Below are 27487 nucleotides of genomic sequence, written 5' to 3'. Positions count from 1 at the left end.
TTGGCTGCGAATTTAGTTGAATGCTCTTACGCAGCAAATCTAATCATCATAAGAAAGCACGCGTAGCGACACCGTATTCGTGGTTTTGGGTGCGAGCTGTCGCTTTAAGCATTTTAAGCGTTGCGTTTTCGTCGGAACACTTTCCAGTCCCAGTTCCATCCACGCCCGTCGCTTTCAAATCGAGCAGCTGTCGCTCCGACTGAGAGCTCAAGGGCATCGGCTCCACAGGTACAGACACGTGTGTCGAAATCGCACGGTCGCTGACCCAATAGCTGTCAGAGCGACAAATCCTGCAGCGTGCTTTGCACAACTAGGCTAGCTGGCTGACACACTCCATCAAAATCCCTTTCTCAACAAAACAGGTCCAAAACAGGACCACCGACTACGCTGTCGAAATCCACTCTGCTTATGTCAAATGTGTCCACGGACGTACTTCGTGAACAATAGACATTCAGTATACATTTGTGCGCGGAGAAAATAATAACGAGCCTATGAATTCCCAACACCGTCATCGCGGATCAATAATTTTCTAATGGAATAAACACTTTGGCCGTCCTTGAAACGGTTCTTGACACAGCAGATGTTCAGATGGAGAACACTAAACACCTGTGGCAAGAGCATGATCGCGTTCTTGCTTATTTTGAAGTATACCAATGACATAACGGTCGTCCGACCCCCCCGTTGGCCGAATTACTATTCATACTATAATTCTTTCTTTGCTCGGAATCTCTGCCGTAAGACATTGGGGGAAGAATGATCAATCCCGATCGGAGGAAGAAAACCGGCATTGTTCAACCTTGGAATGGAATTGCTGTGCAGACCGTTCCTGGCACGGCTAAGTCAGATTGATGAGGCAAAACGGTAAAACAAATACGGTACATATATAGCAGATGTTCACGTTATACTATCATTGTTAGTGCCTAGTCGAAGCAGAAGCTATTTTTATCGCTTTTGATCACGCTTCGAACAGGTGCTGCATCTTCCGAATCAGTATACCAGTCCTCATCACCCACGCCGAAGTTGACGTGAATAGAAGTAAACGTTCAGTATTTTCCTTTTCTTCCTCTCTGTTAATCACCACGTTGTGGGACACAAAGACACGAACAGCCGCTGTCCCAAATCTGAACATGGCGCTTAATGCCGAGCATTATAAGTATACACAAACCAAAGTAAACTTACTCATCCACTTCCAGCAGCAGCAACAGCAGACGGGTTTGTTTCAGGTCACGTAATCTCACGTAATCCTGCTACCAGAACTGTCGAGTGTGCCATTCCAAAGCCGTTCCTCCCACCGACGCGAACGCACCGAAAAATTTCCCCGTCAGGTTAACCGTGCACCGAAGGTTACACAATGCTTCGGTTCTTCTTCCTTGATTACTACTCTCTTGAGGAGCGCAGAAATCGATGCGGTTTGCTCATGGGATACACTCGGGAAAGTCACAGGGCATGAAAGTAGATGGCAGCTTGTAGGAAGGCGATGCTACGAGATCTGCTTCGAAGATACTCAAACGTTCTCACCAGGTAGTCTGTAACGGTGCAGATGGCACAATTCGTTGTATCACTGATTTTTCACGTCAACAAACATGCGGTGCACCAAGCCGGTGAGTCACAACCATAGCAAGATCAGAGCAGACGGTGGTTTGATAGTCGCTTCTGTGCGATTATGTGATGAAGACTTGAACAGGGAGGCCAACGCACAACCGCAGAAGACAGAGCAGACAACTAGCACGCAACAATGCAGGTGGAGATGAAGCGGTTGGAGGACATGAACGACGAACATACAGAGACGCTACAACGTGAAGCAGACGATAGAATCCCTCGTAGGATACTCCATCACGTTGAAAGAGTGAGCAGAAACATGTTCGTAAAGCAGACGGATGCCATCTCGATAGCAGACGATGTTGGGAGCACGGGAAAGAGAGAGAATCGACCCCCGCCACCACTTCTGTTGGTCTTGTCGTGCAGTTCGTTCTCCGAGCCGTCGAGAACTGAGAAGGAAACGGGCGGCATACTTGGGTGTTTGGCGTGAGTGCTGTCTCCTCCTCTCTCCGAAAGCGTTCTCTTCAGAAAGGAGAAGGGACGTGGACTTGTTTGCGGCAGCGTATAGCAGCGGTATAAACGCCAAGGTGTGCAAAAACTGTGGGTGTGCAAATGTTTGTAACTTTGGCGAGGCAGCGGCAAGGAAGCGACCTGGTGTGTTATGAAGACAGTCGCAGGACGGGAGCTTTGTAAAGTGTATATATATACAGTTTACTCTCTCAGCTTCCATCATATTCTGTCTGCATGCGCGGTATGGATTTTGCTTCCCTCAGACAAAGTTCACCTCATGGCCTCAGGGGTCTAGTGTACCAGTTAAGGTACAGAATGATTGGGTGATCATTTCTCGGGATCGCTCTGTGGCCCTTGTTCCGTGACAACGATTATTCTTTGTCGGTGAATATTAGTGACGTACTTATTTGCATTGATGAGCAATTTCACCGGGCCTCAAATTAAGTGCCGCAAATCCAGGACACTCAGCGCTCCAACAAACGTTTCGGGCTCCGAAGCGACAGTGGCCTGCGTGCAGAAGTACAGTGCAGTACAGTACAGTGCTGTCGGACACGCTGTAGCAACCCGCTGGTTTTACTTGAAGGGTAGGACGACTTGACTGCAGGGTGGATTATTATGTTCATTCTCTATAATCAGAGGAACACAGCAAATGAGACCTGTGTATAGACGACCTCCACTCCTACGTCACTGATTACGTAACGCCGCCGCGCAAAGCATGCTGGTGGGCACTATCAGCTGACGAGTTTTTCCCGCTTCTTGCCAACCACAGCAAAATATAACCTCGAACCGGTCGTCTCGTGACGTCACATGTTTGTAAACAGAAAGTCGTCTATAAAATACGCACGTCTATACGTCTATAAGATATAGATAACGCCTATAAGATAAGCACACTTGTCGGAGATTGTCTTATACGGTCTTTTATTTGACTAACGTCTGTTCCGGTTGCATGTTGCGCCCCCCTTTGACAAGAAATGTGACTTTTCTTTTTCTTCGTTTCACAAGCTCTAACAGCGGTGCCATGATAGAAGTCACCAAACTATATTACATATTTTCCAGTCCTTGCGCGTTGCTCTGACGGTTGCGTGCCACATGCACGTGCTGCACGTATGATGTTCGCATGTCAGCATCTAACATGGAATACATTTGCAGGTACTCTCGCCTGCAAACGTGAATGATCCTGACAAATTTACACCTGCACGAGATTCTATAGCGGCACACGAGCGCATGCCATTTGGAAAGTAACTGTAAAGTAACTGTTCAGAAGGTTGCGGATTCCAAACTGTTGCGGATTCAACTTCTTTGCATAAGTAGTGGCACGCTCTGCATGTTCGTACAAATTAGCACACACCTGACACACGCAGACAGCAACGGATGCACGCGGTGTCCCGTTTCTTAGAACCCAACCCAACCCAAGCCTAAGAAGACCCGAAGACCCCCTACGCCATTCCAAGCGGCGGCGCCTAACAGACTACGCCAGGTGGGCGACGGGTCTCTTCCTTCCCCACATTATACGAGCACAAAGGAACGCATCTAAAAATGACAAAAAAAAAACTTTTTTAAAAGGCCAGTTTCAGTCGCGTGCACCAGCCACGTGTTGTGCACGCTTATCGGAGAGACGCGGCAGATGTTCACCAGCGGTGCACAAAGATGCGTTGTGCCAAGCAACCCCCCCCCCCCTCTTCCCCTCCCTCCTTACCGACGTCGTGGCCCCATCTTTCAAGATGAGGAGCCTGTCAGACACCACCTGTCTCGAGGCTATGCACCCAACACACTTTTGAGAGGCGGTGACCATGTATGTGTATTCATATACATTAATTATACTGAAAATAAATGAGATTCGGACAACCGCATTACTTTCCAAAGTATAGGAGAGCTAAAGGATAGACTACCTAAGCAACTGCTAGGGGCAAGTTAACGGCGATATGGACGTTGATGCGCAGGCTCTGGCTTCCTGGTATACAGACGACTCTTGTCCTGAAGGTGTGAGGCCCCTATACCTCAACGTGTGCATTACTGTTTACTTAACCATTAGCACTTAATTACTTTATCCCTCAACAAATGGCTTTTTTGTTTTTTACATTCCCACCATTCACAGTGCTGCCCGAAGACTATTCAGTTTATACGCCTCGTGGCCGTCCAAGCTTTCGTCTTGCAACATCACAAGGTCGGGAGGGCGGAAATTGCGATATCCAGTGACAGCAAAGTCAGCTGTTGGACATCCACAGGTGGAGTAATAACGCGCGTGAAGGACAAGTTATGCGGGACAGACACCTGCCGTAATATGTTGCACAGACTGTCACTCGTTATACAGTCTTTTATTTGATGCCAAGCTCCGCATGCATTAACCATCAGGTGATTCAACGTCCGTGCCATACTCGAACCGTGCATGTAGCCGCGCACAAAAGATATTTAGAGCACTGCTTCGACATGAAGACCTCTATAGCAACAAATTATCTGTGTAACAAAGTTTCTGCAAACCAATTAAATACAGTACGGAGTACAAGATGGAAAGTAGTGTCAGCGGCGAGCTGTCACAGATGATAGCAGTGATAACGTCTAGCGGAAAATGTAGCTGTCACTGATCACGGCAGTTTGTCAAACTGCAACAACCAGACCTGTCAAAACAGAGGTCGGGTGGTCGTGCTTGCTGCCCAAAGTCTCCTTGACTCGATCAAACAAGCTGCACTGCCAAAGATACAGTGACGGATCTTCCAGCGAATATCCATGCAAAGTGCTTCTAATACATCCTCATCATCCATGTGTTCAGAAGCTTCCTTGGATCATCAAGAGTGACGTCACAGATCACCAATTATCAAGAGTGACGTCACAGAGCGGGTATCCGCAGACGACTTTATCGGGATGTCGGCGGAGATGGGATTGCGAAAACAGCAAAGTCACAGAACTTTAGTTGAGAGCACGCGATCATCTTCTTGCGTATATGCCCTGCGCCTCGGGAGGATGGGAAGATTCTATCCGCTCGCCACAGAATATTCCTACTTTCGCTGCTCGTCTGTTTGTGTTGTCTGCTACACTCTTTAAAAAAAGGGGGTGTATTTTAACTCCTTTTTGGGAGTAACCCTCGCCACATATATCACACCCTTTTTTAGTGTTGAATACTCTCAAAAAGGAGTCTCCTCACTCTCTCCAGGGAGTGAGAAGACCCCTTAACTCCCTACTGGAGAGTAATTGTACACTCCAAAGGGAGTGATATATGTGACAAGGGTGTAGTCCCCAAAAGGGAGTTAAAATATCCCCTTTTTTTAAGAGTGTATAGCAGCACCACTTTGAGGCGACCCTACTCTTCGCATTTGCTAACAAATCTTTCATAGTTTCTTCCAGCATCGTTCCAATACCCTTAGCATTTCTTCCACGATATCTTATTGCAGCGTGCTTCCCTCCTCGCTCTCCTCCGCCTATATAACTCGCCTGATAAATTGTTTATTTATTATCTATTTATTTGTTTTGTTTTTTTATGGCACAAGGGCTAACTATTGGCCAAAGAGACATGATAAAGTCGTTCACGCATTCCCGGTAAATTCTTAGACATGATGCAGCGAATACGAATACATCCTTATAAAATCATACATCCGAATACGTCCCTTCGTTCATAAGCCTCCCCGAATTATCGTGCATGACGTCACAGATCACCGCCATATAGCAGGTTTCTTTTTTTTTCTCCCCTTTCGAAAGATGCTTGGGGTTCTTCCGTCCGACCTCCTGCACTATAATTCGTGGTTGGTGCAGTGTTTCCTCGTGGTACGATTAATGTGCTCCGTAGGCGCCGAAACAAGTATGATAATGAGCGGGGGAGCCATGCAGACAGTCTGTCGTCGACGCTCCTCAATGGACAACACGCCCTGCAAGTTAACCGAATCACAACCAAGGATTTTCCGCCTCGGTTGTACCATTCGTGTAATCATCGTTTCTAAATTGAATTACGAACACTCTGCACGTACTAATTGAAAAAATATATACTGCTGTGAAAGGAAGGAATCAATAACGATTCTCGATTTTAACGAGTGAGACCTACAAAATATTGTACAATGTGCACAGGGTTATAACTATAGGGATGTGGGTGCCCACCGAATCCGCGAATCCTCGAATGGCAGGGATTCGAGATTTGGGAATCTGAATCCCAGGGCCCAAAACGGCGAATCGAATTTTTCGAATCCACCAACCACGTTTGTTTGTTTCTTTTTAAAATTGGCGCCTGCGGAGTCCGGCGAAAGCCTGAATTGGCCGGCGGATGTTTTCTTGTTTGTTTGTTTACATTGCTCTGGACTGAAAGTTGTTCAGGCAGGAACTCTTACATCACAGGTTTTGATTCTTTCTCAGTTTTACGGAAATAATTCCGACTCGAGAATTTATGTATTTTCTCTAGTCGATGAACAAAATGTTAAATAAATTACATTTAAGAAGTACTATGGATATATTTTCTCTTGAAAGTGAACTATTATTCCATTTGTTTTGCATTAAACAAATATATCATACTCTGCTTCAAAATGCTTTTCAGTACAAGTGTTTTCCCCGCTGGCTTTTTAAACTCTCTTTTTAAGAAAGGATTCGAAGGATGCGAGATTCGTAAGATTCGCGAATGTTTCGTGAAATTCGTGAAAATTCAGGAATCGTCCCATCTCTAGTTAGATCTAATAATAAAGTTATAATAAATGCAGTGCAGCAAAAATGAAAAAAAAATAAATAAATAAAAGAAAACGAAAAAAAAAAAAAAACTCGTTAGCACAAACTTTTGGCAGCGAGGAGCACATGTTACGACTAGCGTCAAATTATTAGTACTTGTTCGTCCCATAGCCGACCCATGACACCAACCTAAGGTGTTTTGTGATTTTCCCTTCTATTTGAAAACTATACGGAGGCATGCGCGGTAATCTGGTTGGATTGTTTCTAAAATGTACTCCAAACAGCAGAGTGTATTTTTTAAAATCATCTTTTTACAATGTCTGGGAAGCACAGTATTGGATGAATACTTACTGTTACTTTATGTTACGAAAACCAATTTCGCTATGAGCATTCTGCTGACGTACTTAAGTCTTGTATAATTTCAATGGTTCAATGGTTGGCTGGTTTTGGTATAAAACAATGTATTGTCCAAACAGTCTGTGCAGGCAAATCATGGTGATGGCATGGTCATCGCAAACGCGACCTCCTAATACTTTCGGCACGTTTCTATAACACCATGACAAATTACAGACAGATTATATGTGAACAAATGAAGGAGCGTCGCATACACAGAATTTTGAAAAATGAGTCCGATTTGAAAACGTTTGCTTTTCCTTACAGTTAGTTCGGTGCACAGCAATCTGTAATAACTGATGTGAGGTAAAAATGTTAAAAGGACAGATTTTACTTTCACAGGTTGCGGATGACACAGTGTGCTTCACCTTGCTATGTTTCCCCGAACACGAACAAGCCCCCTGCCCCTTTGACAGCATCCGAAGCAGACGACGGCGTTACCGCCTTGCTGTTGTCGTCTGCAAAGTTACTTTATCATCCCAACGTACGCAAACAGCTGTAAGGTTTATCGCAGTTTCCATCGGTTGCTGTCAGTACTGCACCTTGTCCAAAAAAAGAAAAAAAAAAAAAAAAACAACAACACTGAACTAAGGTGCAGTCGGAATGGGTACCTGATATACACGTAACCGGAATATTTCGTTTCGAAACCGTCGGAATGATTTAGAAAATGAATTTAATTGGATTTTGCAGCCGGTCGCGCGCTCCCGGCCAATCTCAGGCAACAGTGTGCGGACCGACGTCACTGGAGTCGGTTATGAAGGCAGGCTGACCGAATGCGGTATTGCGATTCGAAATCTGCTGCCGAACAGTCGCTAGAAACATGTACTCATGCTTTGGGCAATATATGCTTTCGGCAACTAGCCTGGAGACGCCGTCAGCTGAGCGATAGGGAATCCCGTCGGCAATGCCAGTTACATCACCGGAAGAGACAAAAGCAGGGAAGGACCGTTTGAACCGGAAGCCGGCAGTTGGTTTCGAATTCGATGTTTTTGATGTTTTATGAAGAAACACCAACAAATTCTGATACACTTTTTTGGTAGTTTCCTTCTTGAAAAGCATCTCCAAGAGGATATCACATTAACTTTATAATTCCGGATTCCTCGCCCACACCACCTTTAACAGATGTTTTCAAAAACTACATACGCTCACATCTTGCGCCGCATAATTCCAGCTCACAACCCGCAAGATACGTTGCCTATAGCGAAGGACCCCCAAAACATCACATGCACCACTCTTTCATAAAACCTCACTCCGAAGAACTATCATTTGACCAGACAGGCGTCACAGCTGGAAGCTAATGGGAGCCCCATCACAATTCTTTTTTTCATTCTTTCCCTCAGCCGTGGAGAAAGCAGCACAGCACGGTATCTGTTTTCGCTTTATCGTTTTCTATCTCGGTTTTGCGAGGCCCGCTTTCGCGCTTCGGAAACCCCATCACGTCGCCAGATTAAAAGTCCTTAGGCAAACACTTCTGAGACGGAAATGCCCTTCACTCATAGCTGTCTTCTCTGTCCGTCTTTGCCTCTGCTCTTGTTTCTATTGCGACCGCTGGAACGGTAATCGAGGGAAACCTGATAGGATCAAGGAAACCGGCCCACAACGGGATCCAGGAGCAAAAACAAAACGAGAAACATAATTTTCGGTCCTTTATTACTTTTTTTGTCGAAGCGAGAATGAGAGCGTTTAAAAGGATTTTTTTTTTTTTTTTTTTTGCGAAGGACAACGTGAGGTCGTCATAGCCCCGACCATGGCGTGGTTGCTCATTGACGATTGAAGAGGCTCCGAGATAAAAGCAAACTGTGTGCGTTATTTTTGGTATCGCTTAACTCTAATTCTTCTCGGAATTTTTTCAGAGAATATGACGGTTCTTTTTTTTTTCTCTCCTTTGCTGAAGTTCAACGTACGAGAGATACGGTGCCAGCACGAAGTATATAAACGGTAAAAGTTAATGGAATCGTAAAATCAAACGACGGCGTTCTTGACACAGATTTGATGAGTTGCTGCTTCGACCTCGACAGTGACGATGAAAGAACGAAATATAAAAAAGATTAAAAAGTACTTGATGAATCGCGAGTGACGTATCTAATCACACCTCGGAATCTCACGCTCATCAACGACATAGAAAAATCGCCATTTGATACTGTGGAGCTTTCCTTAGAGTAAACGTGGAGTACTTATGTTCGTCGTCTCTTCGTTACCCTGTGTTTTCTGGAGTCTAATGTGGACATTTAATAGACACCGCCTTGTACTCCGGATCCGGTCCAGATGATATCCAGAGTAGTCGACCTTCTCGACTCCTTGTTTCCGAGAGTGAGAAGCGCACGCACACAAATATACATGCGCACACACACAACAACAACAAAGATATTTTTTAACTAGAGAGAGGGAGGGAGGGAGAGAGAGTAAAAAAACAACGCCGTATGTCCTCACTCGTGCTGAGCCAGTTGCTTGAGAACTTGAGAACGCTTATGAATACTTAAAAGATGGCCGCAACACCTGTGCCTTTATGTAATGCACAAGGGCGAAAGGCGCAGGTTTTCCTCGCAGGTGTCATGTTTCCCCAGCACCTGCTCCACATCAAACGGTCAACTGTCTGACCCATCCAGCGCGCGCTTCGGAGCCTGCACAGGCCATACGGGTAGGCACTCCGTGTCCCCCACCTCCTTTTTTTGCCCCATATAGAGAACACCCTTTTGGAGAGTACAATTACGCTCGAAAGGGTGTCTCCTCGCTCCCTGAAGGGAGTAGCATAACACCTTTCTCCCTACTGGCGATTAATATTACTCCCCGGCAGGGAGAAGGTGTTATGCAACTCCCTTGAGGGAGTGAGGAGACACCCTTTTGAGCGTAATTGTACTCTCCGAAAGGGTGTTATATATGTGGCAAGGAAAGGAGTTAAAGTACACCCTCTTTCTTAAGAGTGCAGCGTACTAATCCAAGGAACTGCCACGCGTCTCATGTGTGCAGTTGACTTTATACGGTGAAGGGCGAAAGCTCCAAAGGGGGCGGCTGCCAGACCCCTTGTGCCACAGCTTCTCACCTGTCCTCTTGAGGCACGCAGGACACACAATAGAAGCAGCAGCAGAAAGTACAATTCTCGACATCGGCGAATGAGACCTCCAACGCGAAAAAGGAACGCCACGAGAGAAGTAGAAAAAAAGACGCAAAACCCAGACGGGGGTCACCGGAAGTCTCCGAGATCAAGACACGGGACGAATGGGGAGGATCAGGCCTCACAGCACGACCAAGATAGGCGAGGAGGGGAAGTGGTGACAACCGCCACGCGTGGAGAAGACGCCATAAGCTGGTCCAACGCATATGGTAGAAATTAGGGCGCACGAGAAGGGCACGTAATATAAGTCCACTGGTGCGTGCTGCGAAGAGACGGGATAATTTCGAAAGAGATGAAAGAAAGGATGTAAGAAATGGAGGCACAATAGACCACCTGGCAACGCATATTAAAATCCACTTTCTATCCGGTGTTCGCCATGATGTAACAAGGACTTTCTCTCGAACACTGCAGATCACCTTCGATAAGTGTGAACCGCGATGAAACTATAGATATTGACGTCGCCAGCGTGGTTAGTTTGTCATCTGTTAAATTGATTAAGACGATCGAGATTTCAAGCCTCATACCACTCTAGTTCAGTGTTGTTTAGTTATGTCTTAGCGCCGCGAAGCAACTGTGGCTATGAGCAGCGTACAAACGTGGACAGATTGAAAGAGGACAGCAGGAAGGAGTGGGGGACAGAGGGGTTTGTATGCGTCCTGGGCAGACTTAGAGGGGAACTGTGCCAACATTCGTCTGGAAAGTCTTCGGAAAACCCAGGGAAAACTTCTGACAGCACAGCCGGTGGTAGGATCCGAACCTGGCTAGCACCTTCCAGTTTTCAGCCTTGGCTACCACCACCAACGAACTGGACGCCTTAACCCGCTCGGCCATGCCACTGGTCTAGCAACAAAACGCACCTGCAAAGCGTCACCTGTGTCACTCACACGACGTGCCCGAAGCTTTCCTGACAGACGATACGCTTGTTTGACACGATGCGCCAGATCAGCTGAGAAACTCGGAGAAGAGAAGGATATCTCGCAATGAGTGGGATGTCGAATGAATGCCTCAGTGAGCTTCAGTTTGAAGACCTCAGGTAACCGAAGGTCTCAGTGGAACTGCAGAGCGTATAAAGGTAGCACGTATAGTATGCAGTGGCTGCATTGCTGCGAAAAAGTGCTATACCCAGTGTGATCAGACGACAGAAACGTCACTACTTTGCGCTAATCTAGAAATAGAACGCACCTATATATAGAACGCGTAAACAAATTGATAATGGTATAATTCGTGGCTTTACATCGCGAGATCGCTATTATCATGAGCGGTGCCGCAATGGTCGGTGGCGGTGTCTTCGGAACTGCCTGCAATCAGATTTTTTTTAAATTCCGTGTTAGCGCTGCGAAGCAACTGAGGCTATGAGTGGTGTACAAACGTGGACATATGGAGAGAGGACAGCAGGAAGGAGTGGGGGACAGGGGAGTTAGTATACGTCCGGTGCCGACTTCAGGGGGAACTGTGCAGACATCCTTGTGGAAAGGCTACCAGGAAACCCAGGGAAAACCTCAGACAGCACAGCCAGTGGTAGGACTCGAACCCACAACCTCCTAGTCTACAGCACGGCCTTGGAGTAACCACCAACAAGCAGACGCTTTTATCCACTGAGCCATGCCGCTTCTCGGCCATGTTCGGCCCTTGGGACCATAGAAAGAAGTTCTATAAAGCCCATAGGAAACAAGTTTTATCACGTCCAATGGAATAATATTCGGTGCGTATACGCGAAGTAAACGACTGTTTCCGTTGAAGACTGTGATCTGGGAAGACTTAGCTGCATTGAGGTTGTGTATTATGTAAAATGATTAACGCGCTCTCAAAAAAAAAAAAAAAAAAAAAGAAAAGAAAGTAAGAAGCCGTAAAAATGGTGGCGGTTGTGAAGAGTATGCGGTGCTCCCGAAAAACGAATCAATCTTCTTTTCCCGTTCTATGCTGGCCTGGAGCCCCGAGGGACCTCGCTGTGGACGTGGGCCACCAACAGCACGTGGTAAGAAGGGAGTAGGGAACCGGAAGCCGGTCAACAACCCAAACAGGAAGTGGGAGAGAGGTATCGAAGGAAACACGTCCATTTCGAATACAGTTTGAGGGGACAGGAAGCGCACGGGAATCCCCCAGAGCAACTATATAGGGAGCGGTCCCAGAAGTAATCGTTCACACAAATGCATCCACACTGAGTGCAGGGTGTGTGTGGACAGCCGAACTTGGAGTCGCCGGATACTCTGTGGGTCAGCGTTTTGAACAGGCACGAGAGCGATGGCGCAAAGGACCTACCTTTGGGGAAAGTTCCATGTTCTGTACCAATGTGTAATAAAGGTATCGCATACATACAAGCTTCTGACATGTGATCAACCAACCAACTAATCATATGTATATTATTTAGAAATGGGACGAATCCAAAACTTTTCGAATCCAAATCCAAATTCGAATCCAAGGAAGGTTCTACAAATCTCGAATCTTTCAAATCCTTTCTTTAAAAAGAGTTTAAAAAATCCAGAAAAAAATACACGTCTAGTGAAAAATGATTTGAAGCGGAATATGACACCTTTGTTTAATGAAAAAACAAATTAAATAATGTTTCAGTTTCAAGGGAAAATATACCCATACAGTTCTTCTTAAACGTAATTTAATTAACATGTTGTCCGTCGACTACAAGAAATGCAAAATTTCTCAAGTCTGAATTATTTCCATAAAACTAAGCAACAATCGAAAGCAAACCCAGGTTACTTTGAAACTTGTAATGTAACAGTTCCTGTATGTAAGTCGATAACAATGTAAACAAACAAACAAGGAAACACCACAGAGCGGCAAGAAAGCAGGCGAGCTGGTGATAATTGATCTTCATAACGAACCCTGAGATCGGGGGAAATAACACACAATACACGAGCCTCAAACACAGCTCAGAGCCGTGTTTGAGACTCGTGTATTGTGTGTTATTTCTCCAGTCTCAGGGTTCGTTATGAAGGAAACACCCGCCGGCTAATGAGGCTTTCGGTGGACTCCGAAAGCTCCAATTTGAACTCCAAGAAAACTCCAATTTAAAAAAAAGAAAGAAAGAAAGAACAAACGTGGTTGGTGGATTCGAAAGATTCGATTATTCGTTTTGGGCGCGAATCTCGAATCCCTGCCTAGGATTCGAGGATTCGTGGATTCGGTTGGCACATCCCTAACTGTATCTTCCTATCTAAGTATAAGGCTGTTGCGCGCGCGCCACACAGCCTTCATTATGCTCATTATCGCTATTTCATTGCTCATTGCTCGTTCTCTATTTACACTAAACCTTAAACTTTCTCCAGCCATTGGGCCAAAGAAGAGATGGGGAAGAAAGAGACTAATAATAATATACATAAGACTGGTTAATCGATATATACAGACGCAAGAAGCTTTTATGTGTGCTAGCTTTGTTACAAACAAAACAGAACACGAAATCTTCCCTAACTGGACTGTTTGCCTGCCTTATATGGGCATGTTGTTCGGAGCATGAGATAGTCGCACGTCACGGGTCAACTTCATAAGTAAAGGGCGAAACACATGTACGACAAAATGCACGGCCCGTCGTGCGACGAGTCGCACAGTTTCGTGTCACGAGTTGTCGCGTGCTGCATCAGCCGACACATGGGCGGCGACATCCTTACGACATGTCGCTCTGAACCGCCGTGTTGCTGGTGGTGCTAGAACAGCGCGACCAGAGATACACTCGCTTACACTTTATTTAACATAACGAAATGTGCTCACAGTAAACGAGAACAATTCATTCCTTATTTCACGTGTCTTTCAAGGCGCAACACGACGAAATCAGCCACTGTTTGCATTCAGAACACACACTGTCCGCCATTTTTTCTCCGATCCATCGCATCTACCAGAGAGGCAGCATCATTGGCTGCTTCGCTCATGACGTCACTACATCCTCACGACAACCCGCCGACGGGAGCGGAGATATCTGAGCAGTTTTGTCGCGCTGCGACTTGTCGCAGAGCGCTGCTGCGACGACCTATTTCTCCAGAATCAGTCCCAGGACGCTTTGCGCTGCGACGCGTCGCACGACGGGTCGCACATTTCGTCGTACATGTGTCTCAGCCCGTACCGACACGACATGTAAAACAACAAACTGGCCGTTAATCACGACGAACCCCAGCGGCGAATCCGTTTATTTTACTTCACTGCTTTCCCACGTCACTCCCACGGAGAACCCAGAAATACTGCTAATAAACAGAATATATACCGCAATAAACAACTTGCAGGGTAAACATAAATTTTACATCATATTTTTACTCGCCAAACGAGATCGTGGTTAAAAGAGACCGTTAGACGCCACGCAGACGTATCTCTTGCGCAGTTTAGAAACACAGTTTAAAGGTACTGTAGAAGAGTTTATGTTGATGTTGATGAAAACAGTTTATGTTGATGGCGTAGTTTAGCAATTTGTTGTTTCTAGACCCAAAGCAACAAGTTATGCATGTGGCAGAGCACTCCTAAGATTTTTAATTTGTTAGCAAAATTGCGCTGAAGGGCTCGGAGCGAACATGTGCTGGAAAATAATGCCCCATTTGTCGAGCAACAGTGATATAAGTGGACGAGAACGATTTGGTTTCCTGATGGCTACATATAGCCGATATTGTTGTTTTCTTCTCTTTTTTTTTTTCGTTTTAGACATAGTGTCATGCGAATGCAATGTACAGGGTTCGCCAAGATAAACTTTGGGGTTTCTAACGGAGATAAAACAAATAAAAACAGTGTCGGGAAGCTAAAGTAGATGTTAGAAGACGTATTATGCACCAAAATTTTACATCGATGTTGCCACTTTGCCCGTTTCTCTGCAGATAAATCGTGGACATAAAAAAAATAAATAAATAAAACGGACATACCTGTGTTTCAGCTGATGAAAATATCCATGATAGCCAAACCCCGAGACGAGGGACAAGGAGGGACGTAGCCCTTGTCCCTCGTATCGCGGTTTCGCCATCACGTAATTTTTCTGATATTCTACATCTACTGCTTTCGTCGACATAGTTTTCCCCGAAAGAACCTGACGTCTGTCGACAGTCACAAAAGAGTGGTCACAAAATCCAGCCCCACTGACCGTGGCCTTCTCGCCCCGTGAACACGCAAATTAAATGGCATATCGCTGGCAGTCTCGCAACCCTCTTCCTCTCGACTACTTCATCGCCAGCGCGACAGATGGCGTGCCATCCGACACTTGGCCAGGCGCCCAGTTATCCCCGTTGTATCCAAAGCCCACGATTCGTATTAAGCGCTGGGGATTTCATTATCGTCAAGAAGGGTGTTTGGTGAAGTGAACCGGCCATACAAATGGATTCTGGTCAAAGCCGCGCAGTGATTGGGTGACTATTAAATTTGATGCTCTTCCCCCTGCATCATTTCCTTTCTCTTTTTCTGTTTTACTGAACTTGTCGGGATCTAAGGGGGAATCACCCCCTTTTCCTCGTGTTGGACTCATGCGTACGTCGAAGCTAAATGAGGCACGTAAAAGTCTAAAAGAGGACGCAGACAGATGGAACGAGGGGAGACATCCCAAAACTAAGAGGATGGAGTTATACCGTGTATTCACACGTAGGACATTCCCAGAATACAGCGGAAAATGCAAAAAACGTCATAGCTTTCCGCTGTCACGTGAGCGCGAGCACTCAACGTCGTGCCTTCACGTACACTGCTAACCGTGGGGAATATCCTGCGACACAGCCACAAGATATTCCGTAGCAGACGACAGGAAAGGACGCTGACGGTGTCCTCTGCCAAGTGCTGTCTGCTAAGTGTCGTCTGCTATGACTGGCGCCGTGTAAATGCTGGACATAACATGGGATAGGACGGAACTTCGGCTCTGTGAGCAGTGTTTTCGCTTTTCCTTCCACTAGAATCTTCCGTGGGGATGTCCTCCGTGTGAATATAATATATATTTGACGGATAGGGTCATGCACCGAATTTAAGCAGGGTCGGGACCACCAAGTAACGACAGCTTCAGAAACAAGTGCAAAAGGCAACAAGACGCGCAGTTCGAGAAAGGACCCTGTCGCGACTTACGTCACAGTTTTTTTCTTGTTTTTCAGTCATCTTTCAAGCAAGATTCTTATTACGATTACGGCAGCAGAAGTCGAAAGATTAGAATACGCGCCAGAGCGCAGAAAAATGGAAGTCCAGCCGTCTTGTGAAAGTATAGATTCGTCGCTAAGTATTTCGAGTAAGTATTAAACGAACAGTTCCTCTTGTCATTCGCAGTCATATATACCTGAACCATACTGAAAACTAGAACAAGCAAGAAAGACTTTTATTCGAAAGACACAGACGTTCATCATGTTACGTAACAGACAGACAACAATGAAAACATTTCCCATGTGCAGCTCTACCCCGGATCCACATCATCTGAACCTAACGGGGAGGAAACCGGCGGCACGGTCGAGTAAATGCAGCATTGAGGCCACGCCGAAGACTGTAAGGTCAAACATGAGCTGTCTGATGTTTCCCCTGTTCTTCTGGCAAAGTTTCCCATAAGTCGTCCCAAGAAGCACACTAAACTCCCAATGTATCTCTCCTTCCTGCTGTCCCCTCTCTAGCTATTTACGTCTGCACACCGCCCTACAACTATACAGTTTCTTCAGAGCCTAACATCAAATAAAAAATAACGAAAAAGATCTATGCGAATACAAGATATTAAATCAGCTGCTTAAAGACGAGAAAAAGAGAAGGGTAGAACCAACGCCGTGTGTGTAGTTGCTGACTTCACTTTCGCCCCCCACGCGCGTGGGTTTGAATTCAATTTCTTTCTTGCTGCCCGCTCACACAGAACCTTGTCTGCTCTCTAATCACGTACGGCTATAACGTGATACGGGCCAACTGCTTCACGCGGCTTGACCCAGTGCCCGGCTGCACACGTTGCGTATGTGCGCAATGAATTTGAAAGGTTGGCAGCATTGACCGTTTTGGTTACAGAACCCACGTTTCCCGCGAGCACGTTCTTTGCGGGGGGGGGGGGGTTAAAATATCAAGGCCGTCCACATTGAGATTTCCAGCTGCTGCTGTATAAAAGTCGCATGTCAAGACACCGCGTGTACGTGGATGTCATTACAAAGTGGATAAGACCCCCAATTTCATTCACGCTTTTCACAAGCTCGCGAACACAACTTTCTTTTTTAACGTTCTTATTCTGTTTGTTTTTTTTTTGTTTGTTTATTAATTACGAATGCGCCTTGACGGCATGCTTCGCCGCCAGACTCAAAGTGTTGCGGGAAAGTGACCTTCGCGCGCTGGGACGTCACCAAAACGGCGAACAGCGTCTCATGGTCACAAGCAGCCACGTGTTTTCGTGCCCATTTTGATACATATCGTGTCACGTACTTTTTGTTTGTTTATTTGCTCTTGTGCGTTCGTTGCAGAAGGTAGCTGAAGCTCTTGCCAATAAGTTTTTTGCACCTTTTGCCTCAACTTCGCTTCAGCAGAAAATGGTTCACAAGGAGAATCAGGTCCGCGATGCCAAAAGCACTCTAGTGCAAGCGCAAGCAAGTGCTCCATTATGTTTTGTACCTGACGAAGCGTGGTCCACTGCGAGAAAGTCTGTGCCAAAGAAATGCAGAAAGCTTCAATGTTTAGAGTGCCCAACTTCCCTTTACGAAATGTGATTGTTGGTCTGCATCCAATACCTATAATTGAAATGCAATGCTGACGCAACGCGGTATCGCTGACTTTGCTTCACCTATTTAATTTTCCCATACAACGAAAATCGAGCCCCTGTACCCTGAAAAGCATAAAACTTTCGTGTTTCATTTATATTTACTTATTTTCGATCAGTCACTATTTCTGTCCCGTCGGCATTCCGACGAGCCAGTCCGAGAATTTGAGCTTGGAAAGCGACGATTTTCCCAAGATCCCCGTTGTTCTTGGAATACATTACACTCCTCTTGTATACTACGAGAGACGAACTTTCTCCACGGTTCCTCGGGGCTAACTGCCACCACAGGGGACAAATTAGAGACCCCGGATATAACGAGTAGCTGTAACGGACTAGCCATTTAGCTCCTCTCACCCCCACCCAACCCAACACTCAAGCGAGCGCACAACGCACAAAAAAGTAGAAAGGAGGGCTCCAACCTTGAAAGGGAGGCATGACTTTCGGAGCGTACTTTGTAGGGACGTGTCTATGTATAGAGATGGGGGGATGCAATCACCCCACCTTCCCACCTTTTTTCGCCCAGTGGACTGACATCATCCATTAACTTCTCTTCCCCCCAACACCACTTATGTTTCCAGGCCTGCCTAAGATGTAGTGTAATAAAAAAAGAAAAAGTGTGCAGCTTTGCACACTCATATGTACTCCCCTTGAGTATGTATTCTTCCCCTCTCTATATAATATCGAGAGTGATAAATTGGGACGTATCAGTTTGTTCAAATTACACCTTGCATCCGCACCCCCCCCCCCCCCATCCCTCTTATTTCGTCCCGATACCTGTGCGTACGTGTTAGAAAATATGTGGGTCACAAGCACTTGCCACTACAGATTATTGTAGCCGGTTATCGGACGTTGAAATAAAAAAATAATAAAAATACACAGATAAAAACGAGCACGTTAGAGATCTTCCTCGAGGAAATCGACATACTTTTCCATTACACGATGGCATGCGGCTTGAGAAAACGTGTTAATTTTTATATATTTTTGTTTTCGAAAATGTTATCCTCACCTAAGTACACTCTCCGTTTATGTTGCACGGCTTTCCCCCCTTTCACGTTTGCTGACTTCGCACTTTTCTTGCTGGTGTGGAGAGAATGCGACCTTACGCAAAGCAGCATAACCTCCTGATGCAATGTGTTACCCAGCACACCCGAGCTATTAGCCGAATGCTAAACTGCATTCTACGCATAGCTATAACGTATAGTATGCACGTAAGTGGGTGCATGCATAAGCAGGAGTCTTATCCTTGTTTCCTTCCTCCAAGGTCATTTCTGTTATTGGATCACCAGGATTTGCGTCTGTATCGATGTAAATGAGTACGCAGTGCACGTCTGGTTAAATGTATGAGGCTTTTCTTTGTTGACGGAGTGCTGTCGGCAGACTGGTTAAGGATAACCCGTATTACACCTCGCTTTGATCTTTCGTTTGTGCGTTTGCTTCATTTGCAGCAACGCGGACAAGAAAAATAAACTAAAATAAAGCACCGTGGGTTGAATTGGGTTGGGTTGGGTTGGGTTGGAAAAGAAGAAGTTACTGTACCGCCACTACATTGTGCTGTTTTAGGAGCGTTCCCACGACTCGTCAAATATGGCTTCCCAGTTTCCAGGTTCGTGTATAGTTGAGAGGTACAGCGGACGATATATTGCGAGAATTGTACTTAACTGAATAAATTTATACCCGAGCTTCTGTCAACAACGAAAAAGCGATATTTACAATAAAACGGCATTCGAGTGTAGCGAAACACTTCGGGACACACACCGTGGAATGAAACGCGGGCGGTTCGTGTTTTTTCGTCGCTCTGAAACTAACATTAAAGTTGAAAAAAGCAATTTGAGGACATCGAATACGGCACGCTGATCCGTATGTACGCACCGTATCTGCCGCATCCGATCAGTGGATAAGATTCCGAGTCACACGATGCTGCAATTCGTTCCCGATGCCCTCACGCTGATGTTACTATAGCCTTCCAATAAGACGGCCTGCTGATAGACACATAACTGCCAGAGAATCGCCGACGTCAAAGCAAAATCACTTAACCCACGGACTAACACATTCTCGTGGGAAACGCGCGAAACTACTACAGAAGAATGTCAAAACGTGTTATGTCTGTCTGACATAACACGTGTTAAGTGTCTGACAAATGTCCTGTGAGAACTCTTCCGAACATCGAGTTAGCAAATTCTCAAAACACATTCGCTTCTGTGCACATTCTAAAATGCTCGCCCGACGCTTGTACAATGTCCGTAATAACAACGCGACTTCCGTTCCCATGTCGGCGCTTTTGTTCTCGGACTGACAGGAGATACTTTGTTTATAGACACTCAACGCTCCCTCGTCGGAGGAGACACAGACAACAGAGTATTGACCCTTGTGCGGAAGGGTTGACGTCATGCCACCATTTTAAAAAATGATGTGGCCTGGCTCCCGACGCGGATAGAGTTCAGATATTTTGTTGGCACATTCCCTTCAGTCCTTGTCTTGAATGCATCTTGTGCGCGGTGGTCGACACTTCCGACTCTCGCTCACTCGTTCCCTGCTCCGTTCCCGGCTCTAAAGTTGACTTTGGGAATGAATAGTCCTTTCGAGATTGTTTGATGTATTCCTTTTTTAACGTCAAAAATAAATTTTACCCGTGAAACACATATATCGGCCGATAACTTTTAATTTCCTGCTTTTTACTGCCACTCCGCCATCGAGAATAAGCAGTTCGTGCCAGGAGGAAAGCAAATTACTTCCGCAAGCTCATTCAGTAAGCGAAGGTCATTTTGTCATTTCAGTCTAATGTCATTACGTGTGCCCGCGTTGCAGCGAACTAATGACATTCAACGTGAATGTCACGCGCTGGAAATGACATTTAATTTCCCGTGCGGGGATGAGTGAAGGAATGGCGTCGCAGACTATACGGCTGCGTCAGATTACGTTTGGAGAGAGAGAGAGAGAGAGAGACTATTGTTATGGGAAGGTGGCAAACGTTAGCGTGTATTTACATGAGCGACATTCCACAGAATACTCCAGCGGAAGATGCGCAAAACGTCATATACCTCTGTGTTGTCACGTGAGCGCGAGCGTTCAACGTCATGTCTTTTCGAGCTCTTCTAACAGGAAATATCCTGCGAATCAGCCACAAGATATTCCGTGGCAGACGACAAAGCCGACAGCGTCGTCTGCTAAGTGCGAAATACGCCACTCCCGATATTCCGTAGCAGACGACAGAGCCGACGGCGTCGTCTGCTAAGTGCGAAATACGCCACTCCCAATATTCCGTAGCAGACGACAGAGCCGACGGCGTCGTCTGCTAAGTGCGAAATACGCCACTCCCGATATTCCGTAGAGGCGACAGAGACGACGGTGTCGTCCACTAAGTGCGAAGTACGCCACTCCCGATATTCCGTAGCAGACGACAGAGCCGACGGTGTTGTCTGCGAAGTGCGGAGCACGCCGCTCCCGATATTCAAGCTCCGTGCGAATGTTCAACATAAGGCGCGGAACTTGCGCTCCGTAAGCGGATTTTTACCTCTCCTTTCACGAGAATATTCCGTGGGAATGTCGCTCGCGTGAATACAGAGTTCCGGAATAATCTATACTACAATGTTATGACTTCATGTGCTTTTCTGTAACACTCTGATTTTAAATGAAAAGTCATCCCGCTCATGAGCTTTTCTTGTTCGTGAAGTTAAACTTCACATAATCCCTTTTCACAGCCTGTCTATAAGGGACCACGACAACAAAGAACACAAACAAACACGGACGTTTCCTCGTTTACACCTGGAAACCCTGCTGGAGGACGTTGTCGTCGTTATTTTAGAGAGGAACAGATGGAAAACGTCGCCAAGATTTTCAAGGCGACGTCATTTTTGGCTTCCGCGCCTTTATTTTTAAGGTTGACGAAGAGGCGAGGCAGCGTGAAGGAAATCAGTAGCGCTGGAAGCCGTTCAAGAACACTTCATTCGGAACGAGAAAAAATTAGACGACGCCGTCGTCACCCAATAGGACAAGCTTGTTTGTCCATGCATCTTTTCAAAGGCTGTGCCCTTATATTTCGTTCGGGTAAAGAAGCCATGGAACATGTGGAACGGGTATTCGCGATTATGGGATGAGGAGACAAAAACAGCGAGGATTTTTAAAAATGATTTAATTTCGTGTTAGCGCCGGGAAGCAACTGTGGCTATGAGCGGCGTACAGACGTGGACAGGCGGAGAGAGGACAGCAGGAAGAAATGGGGTGCAGAGCGGGTTTAGTATGCGTCGTGGGCCGACTTCACGGGGAACTGCCGACATTCGTCTGGAAAGTCTTCGGAAACAGCCAGGGAAAACTTCTGACAGCAAAGTCTGTGACAGGATTCGAGCCCGTGTCCCCTCCGAGTCTCGGCGTGCAAAGCGATCATCCTAACCACTATGCCACCGGAGATGGTTCAAAAATTATCATATTAATAAACTAATATTTGAAGTAATAAAATAAGAATAAGGCAACATTTCAAATATTAACAAAGTACGAATAAAGTAATATATTAAATAATAAAATGCTAATGATGTTTAATAATAATTCAGCAACAGTTTTGACATTTGAGTGGTGCGTTGGTTTGCAGCTCATTGTTTGTGTAGGCTATAATGTAATCTAGTGGTGTTTAGAACGTAGTTGCTTTTACACGTACGTTATTTCTTACTGGTTTTGTACTATTAACGCCCTTTTCATATAGCGGTGATCATGGACGCCGAGACAGGGTTTTTGAGCCAAGACTATGATGTTGCGGGTGCAGTTGACGCACCCCCCCTCCCCAAACATTCTGCCCTGCACCCCCCCCCCCCTTGGAAAAAGAATCAATTCTCAGCTTTTCGCACATTCGCCATGTGTAGCTCGAACAACAATGACAGTGGTAGCTGCGTAAAGATCTCTATAATGCCTCAACGTATGGTATTGTTGCAAAAAATATATATCGCTAGCTATCGTCAAGACAGCGAGAGGGCGTCAACCTTCACGACGTGGCTCGCAGACAAGCTCAGTGCAACGCTCACAAAACCAAAACAAAAAAAAAGGGGGGTGCCTCCGTTATGTATATACCTGCGAAGGCAGAAGAAAAGAATACAACTTTCGTCGTGCCCAAAAAAAGCATAATACCCGGTGAATTGAGAGTAATGTTTTCTTCACTCATCAAGAAGGGTTGGGGGAATCCGCTTCGCTCGGGAGCGATTAAGGTTGCAGGAGAATTTTCTTCTTCTTCTTTTCTTTGTCTCTCCACACCTACGTACGTGGACGTAACGCCACACAAGTATAGAAACTACTACACATTCGCATGTTCTAGATTTTCAGTTTTATGTCATTTCTACAGCGTCTTTCTCCTTCAGCGGAGGAACTCAAGCGCCTCCGGTATTTTATTGTTATTTTTTTTTTCTTTTTTTTTGAAGTCGCTTGCCCAATCGTGTTCGTCTCTTTTCTTGGTTCTTTCTCTCTCTCTCACTGTCTGTTTGTTTCATAGCGCGTACATGTATGAAAAGTTGCATGGGTGTACGGTTCTCAATAATGATAGTAGAAAAAAAAAATGAAGACGTGAGACCCACCCAGCGCGCTAGCGTCTACTCCAGAACGATTAAGCGCACGTGGCTATAGTGAAGTCTTAAAATGATGTCTCCTCTGTGACCCCACAGCGGGCCAACCAAACCAAAACTAGTAAAACGCTGTCACGTGGTCTTTGTTGTGGTGCTCAACGTCAGTGGGGCAAAACATTTCGATTAAATTCGTAGCCAATCATTTATAGCTGAATTTTATAACGAGCGCGGATTTAGCTGTCACGACGTAACTCTGTGTATATGTGTGTGTGTTAGCGCCGCGAAGCAACTGTAGCTACGAGCGGCGTGCAGACGTGGATAGATGTACAGCAGGAAGGAGTGGAGACAGGGGGGGGGTTAGTACGTGTCCTGGGCCGACTTCAAGGGGATGGTGACGTAACTATCAGTGTGGCTTCCGGTTTCTGTTCCTCTTCCTTTCAGCGTTTTTTACCTGCTTGTAATTCATGTAGCACACCTCGCTATTCTCAAGCGCACAGCAAGTCACTCCATAAGCGGCACGACTTGGAAGAGACCCCTCCATAATCGTGTTCTCGTTTAGACCATCCGAGACCCCCTTGTACACCGATCATGGTGCCAAAACGCTCGTCGAAAACGACGTATTTAGAACACATTTGTATGCTTTTAAAGCAAACACTTAAAATATTTATTTCAATAAAATATGCGAACCGGCTTCCTGGTCTGCCTGACGTCCGCCATCTTTTCTTATGCCCCAGTCTCAATGTGCGGGCTTCATACATCCACAGCTGGCGGAGATTTACCTCGCAGGTTTTCAGTGAAAGTTCAAGTAGGAGGGTTACAGATGGACGGCGCCTTATGAGTGCTTTGGTTGCAGAGTTACCAACGCAGGAAACATTGGTCTACCCGCAAAACCCTATGCACTCGCACTTTCAGTACAATGTGGAGATCAGCAAAGTGGAGGCAAATGTAGAGACCAGCAAAGTGCAGGCATGGGTACAGGTAACAAGAAACGAGGTCGTCGGCTATCGCAAAATCTGACGGCGCAGCGGAATATGTACACACACGATAGGTCTTGGGAGTACGATAAACTGATAGGCCATGGCGTGTGCCCATAGCATAACTTCGCTCCTGCTGTCCAAAATAACCAATGCCTAGTGGCCAATAACGCCATATGATAAAGCGAAAATGAAAAATAAAAACAATCCAAACGTCCACTTGCAGGAAAAACACCATCGAGACAACATAAAAAAAAAAAAAAAAAAGAGGAAGAAGACAGACGACCAGCTTATTGCTTCGGATTTTTTTGACAAAGCAACGCCCAATCTAGGAACCTATAAAGAAACTATACATCACAAAACGCACACAGTACACCCTATAAAAAGGCTTATCTGGCACTTCGACGATGACTGCAGCTGAGAAAAGTGTGCTCCATAAGAGAGGGTTGTTTAAAGGGGCACTAAAATGCAAAAAAAAAAAAAACTGCTCTCAAATGAAAGTCCGTGTTTCAACTGGTATAATACAAAGCAAAAATAGTTCACACAGCGCTACCGTTTAGAAGAAAAACGCAATGACAACAGAGCCGTCTTTGGCGGCAACGAATGGGATCCCCAGGAGGCAAAAGTTTGGCGGCATCCAATGAGACAGTGCTCAGGAGAAGCGCGCGCATACCTATCGTGGCCGTGTAGATTTGGAACGGGTCCGATCGTAATGTTCCGTATATGCGCGGTATGATGCACCCTGCGGCATTTTTCAATACCGATTCACTGAATTGCAGACCACAATAGTTCTCGCGAATGTTCCACTGACAACATTTATCTTCACGTCCTTCGGACAGCGACGCCAATCCGCTTCGCAACTAAAAACACCGATGCACGAGCTGAAACCACGTTCATCCTGTCACCGGCTGTGCTGTCTGAGGTTTTCCCTGGGTTTTCCGAAGACTTTCCAGACGAATGTCGGCACAGTTCCCCCTGAAGTCGGCCCAGGACGCATACTAACCCCCCTGTCCCCCACTCCTTCTTGCTATCCTCTCTCCGTCTGTCCACGTCTGTACGCCGCTCATAGCCACAGTTGCTTCGCGGCGCTAACACGGAATTAAAAAAAAAAAAACACGTTCACTGCTTAGCGCCGAAGCAAGAAAGAGTCCGGTATAATTTCGACTGTAGCTCCGTAACGGAATCAGGGTTTTGAATTATGATAACAAGTACGAAATCAAAATAGCGTGTAACGTAATTTGAAGTGAACTTGTTTTAGCACTTTAGTGCCCCTTTAACGCATTGGTAATCACGTAAACAGACCTGCCCGGCGGAAGATATCGAAACAAGTATTCGGCGTTTCTCACCATCGTATAGCTAATCTGTGTTCTTTATTTTTTAGTCTGTACTTTCCAACTTGATACGAGGGTGGTGTCACTAGGGCATGCAATTCGCTAATTTTCAATCAAAATATTATCCAAAGACTGCGGCGATTTTTAAAGTGTTCTTGTTTTTGATGTACCGTTGGTAGCCTCATGTGTCTAAGAGTCAGTGAAATTCCGAGCAGAAATCGTGATCTTGTTAATCCTAAGTGGCATAGTAATCGATATGAATATCTAAGTTATGTAACACACATTATATAGCATATAATACAAACCCAATAATAACGATTTGAGTGGTACCCAAAAAAGACTAACTGGGGTAACATTTGGGTTCGAGGATTACTCCAGCCTATGCTAATTGCTGCAAGGAACATATCAGGTAAATTACAGGATACGTTCAGGAGTTACATATAAGAAGAGCGTCATATCGACGGGAACGTACTAACCAGATAAATAATGCTCGCTATTTGATATTTATTTATTTATTATTTACCTTTAGGGCCCAATATTTCTGCCACCATTCTTTTAGCCATCTCTGGCGACGCCCATTTTCATACCAAAAACACCTATCAGCAGATACACTTCCACTTTGTACATAGAGTACGACCCGAAATCGTTCGTAAACAAGGCGCCAACCTTCTGCCAGGTATGCAAACAACCGCTGTGACTCAACAGAAAGGAGCTTGAAATCGCGCTTGTCGTTGTGAGCGACGTCATGCCAGCTGTACCTTCCGCCTGCCAGTTACACGTATAAAGCCTCATGCGGTCGACATGGAGGCGTCACGTCGAACCATTCGAAAGAACAAGGGATGCACGGAAGCATGTCGCAGGGCAACTGAAATAATGATCGTGCACTCATGCATGCACAGGCGGCATCCATATATAGCGGCATTAAAAGCTCGTCCAGAATCGGTGTAGTGCATTCTCATCTCAATACCAATCGTGTGGAAATCCTGCACTTGCTTATCGGAAACAACACGTGCTCAGTACCCTTTCTAGCTACGTCAACTTCATGAAAAGCGTACTCTCGATAAAAATGAACTCTCGATAGAAAAGACTTGGATGCAGACATGCGCAAGATTATAAGAATGTATTTAACATACCACACTAAATACTGAAGGGAGAATACAGTACAAATACCTGGGAAAGAAGGAAACGAAGGTAATTAGACAGTAATGAAGATACCTTAAGATACTTGAGTATTGGCCGCAAAACTATGGGTAATTACTTTTTCTTGTTTTTTCATTGAAGCACAGACATGGTGGGCTCGTCTAGAAGCCGCATTTCACAATATTCGTCTGTTTGAAAAATATTCTAATTGCACAGGTAGCTGTTGTCCTCCACAACGCATTGAAAAGAAGAAAAAAGACCACGGAAGCAAGGTACCTTTTTCTGGAACTAAACATCTTATGCAGAGAAACAGACAAATGGAAAGTAATCAGAATATTGAGTAGGAAACTACTGAAAAAAAAAGAGAAGTGTTTGAAACAGAGCACAAATATGTTTCCGAAGAAATACTCAGTGAGATACTAGAATACTAACAAGAGTATTTAAAATACAGTATTTCAAGCACGGCACCAATATACGTACAAGTTTCCCTGCGCGAGAGTCAGTGTCAACACCCATCTTATGCGAAAATAAATGGAACAACAACACAACTTTATTTGGGTGACGATGAGTGGGGGTGTCATCACCACGGGCAATACTCTACCTCACTAGTACTAGAGGTAATTCCGTGAAGACGTAACGACGAG

The 27487-nt window shown here is 45.6% G+C and overlaps 1 protein-coding gene across 4 annotated transcripts in view; it reads right to left on the bottom strand.

Moving 5' to 3' along the window:
* Positions 1–27487, bottom strand: part of LOC135396814 (uncharacterized) — a 143133-nt gene that overhangs the window by 59343 nt on the left and 56303 nt on the right. The window contains exon 1 of one of the 4 annotated variants that reach the window (XM_064628008.1): positions 1180–1965. The exons of the other annotated variants lie outside the window; for them this stretch is intronic. Within the exon in view, the coding sequence (XP_064484078.1) occupies positions 1180–1183 (4 nt within the window). The 5' untranslated portion in view covers positions 1184–1965. Of the gene's footprint in view, positions 1–1179; positions 1966–27487 lie in introns of those variants that run through there. 4 annotated transcript variants of the gene reach the window in all.

This window comes from Ornithodoros turicata, chromosome 6, assembly GCF_037126465.1.
Source record: "Ornithodoros turicata isolate Travis chromosome 6, ASM3712646v1, whole genome shotgun sequence".
NCBI lineage: Eukaryota > Metazoa > Arthropoda > Arachnida > Ixodida > Argasidae > Ornithodoros > Ornithodoros turicata.
This window is presented reverse-complemented; position numbering and strand designations above follow the sequence as displayed.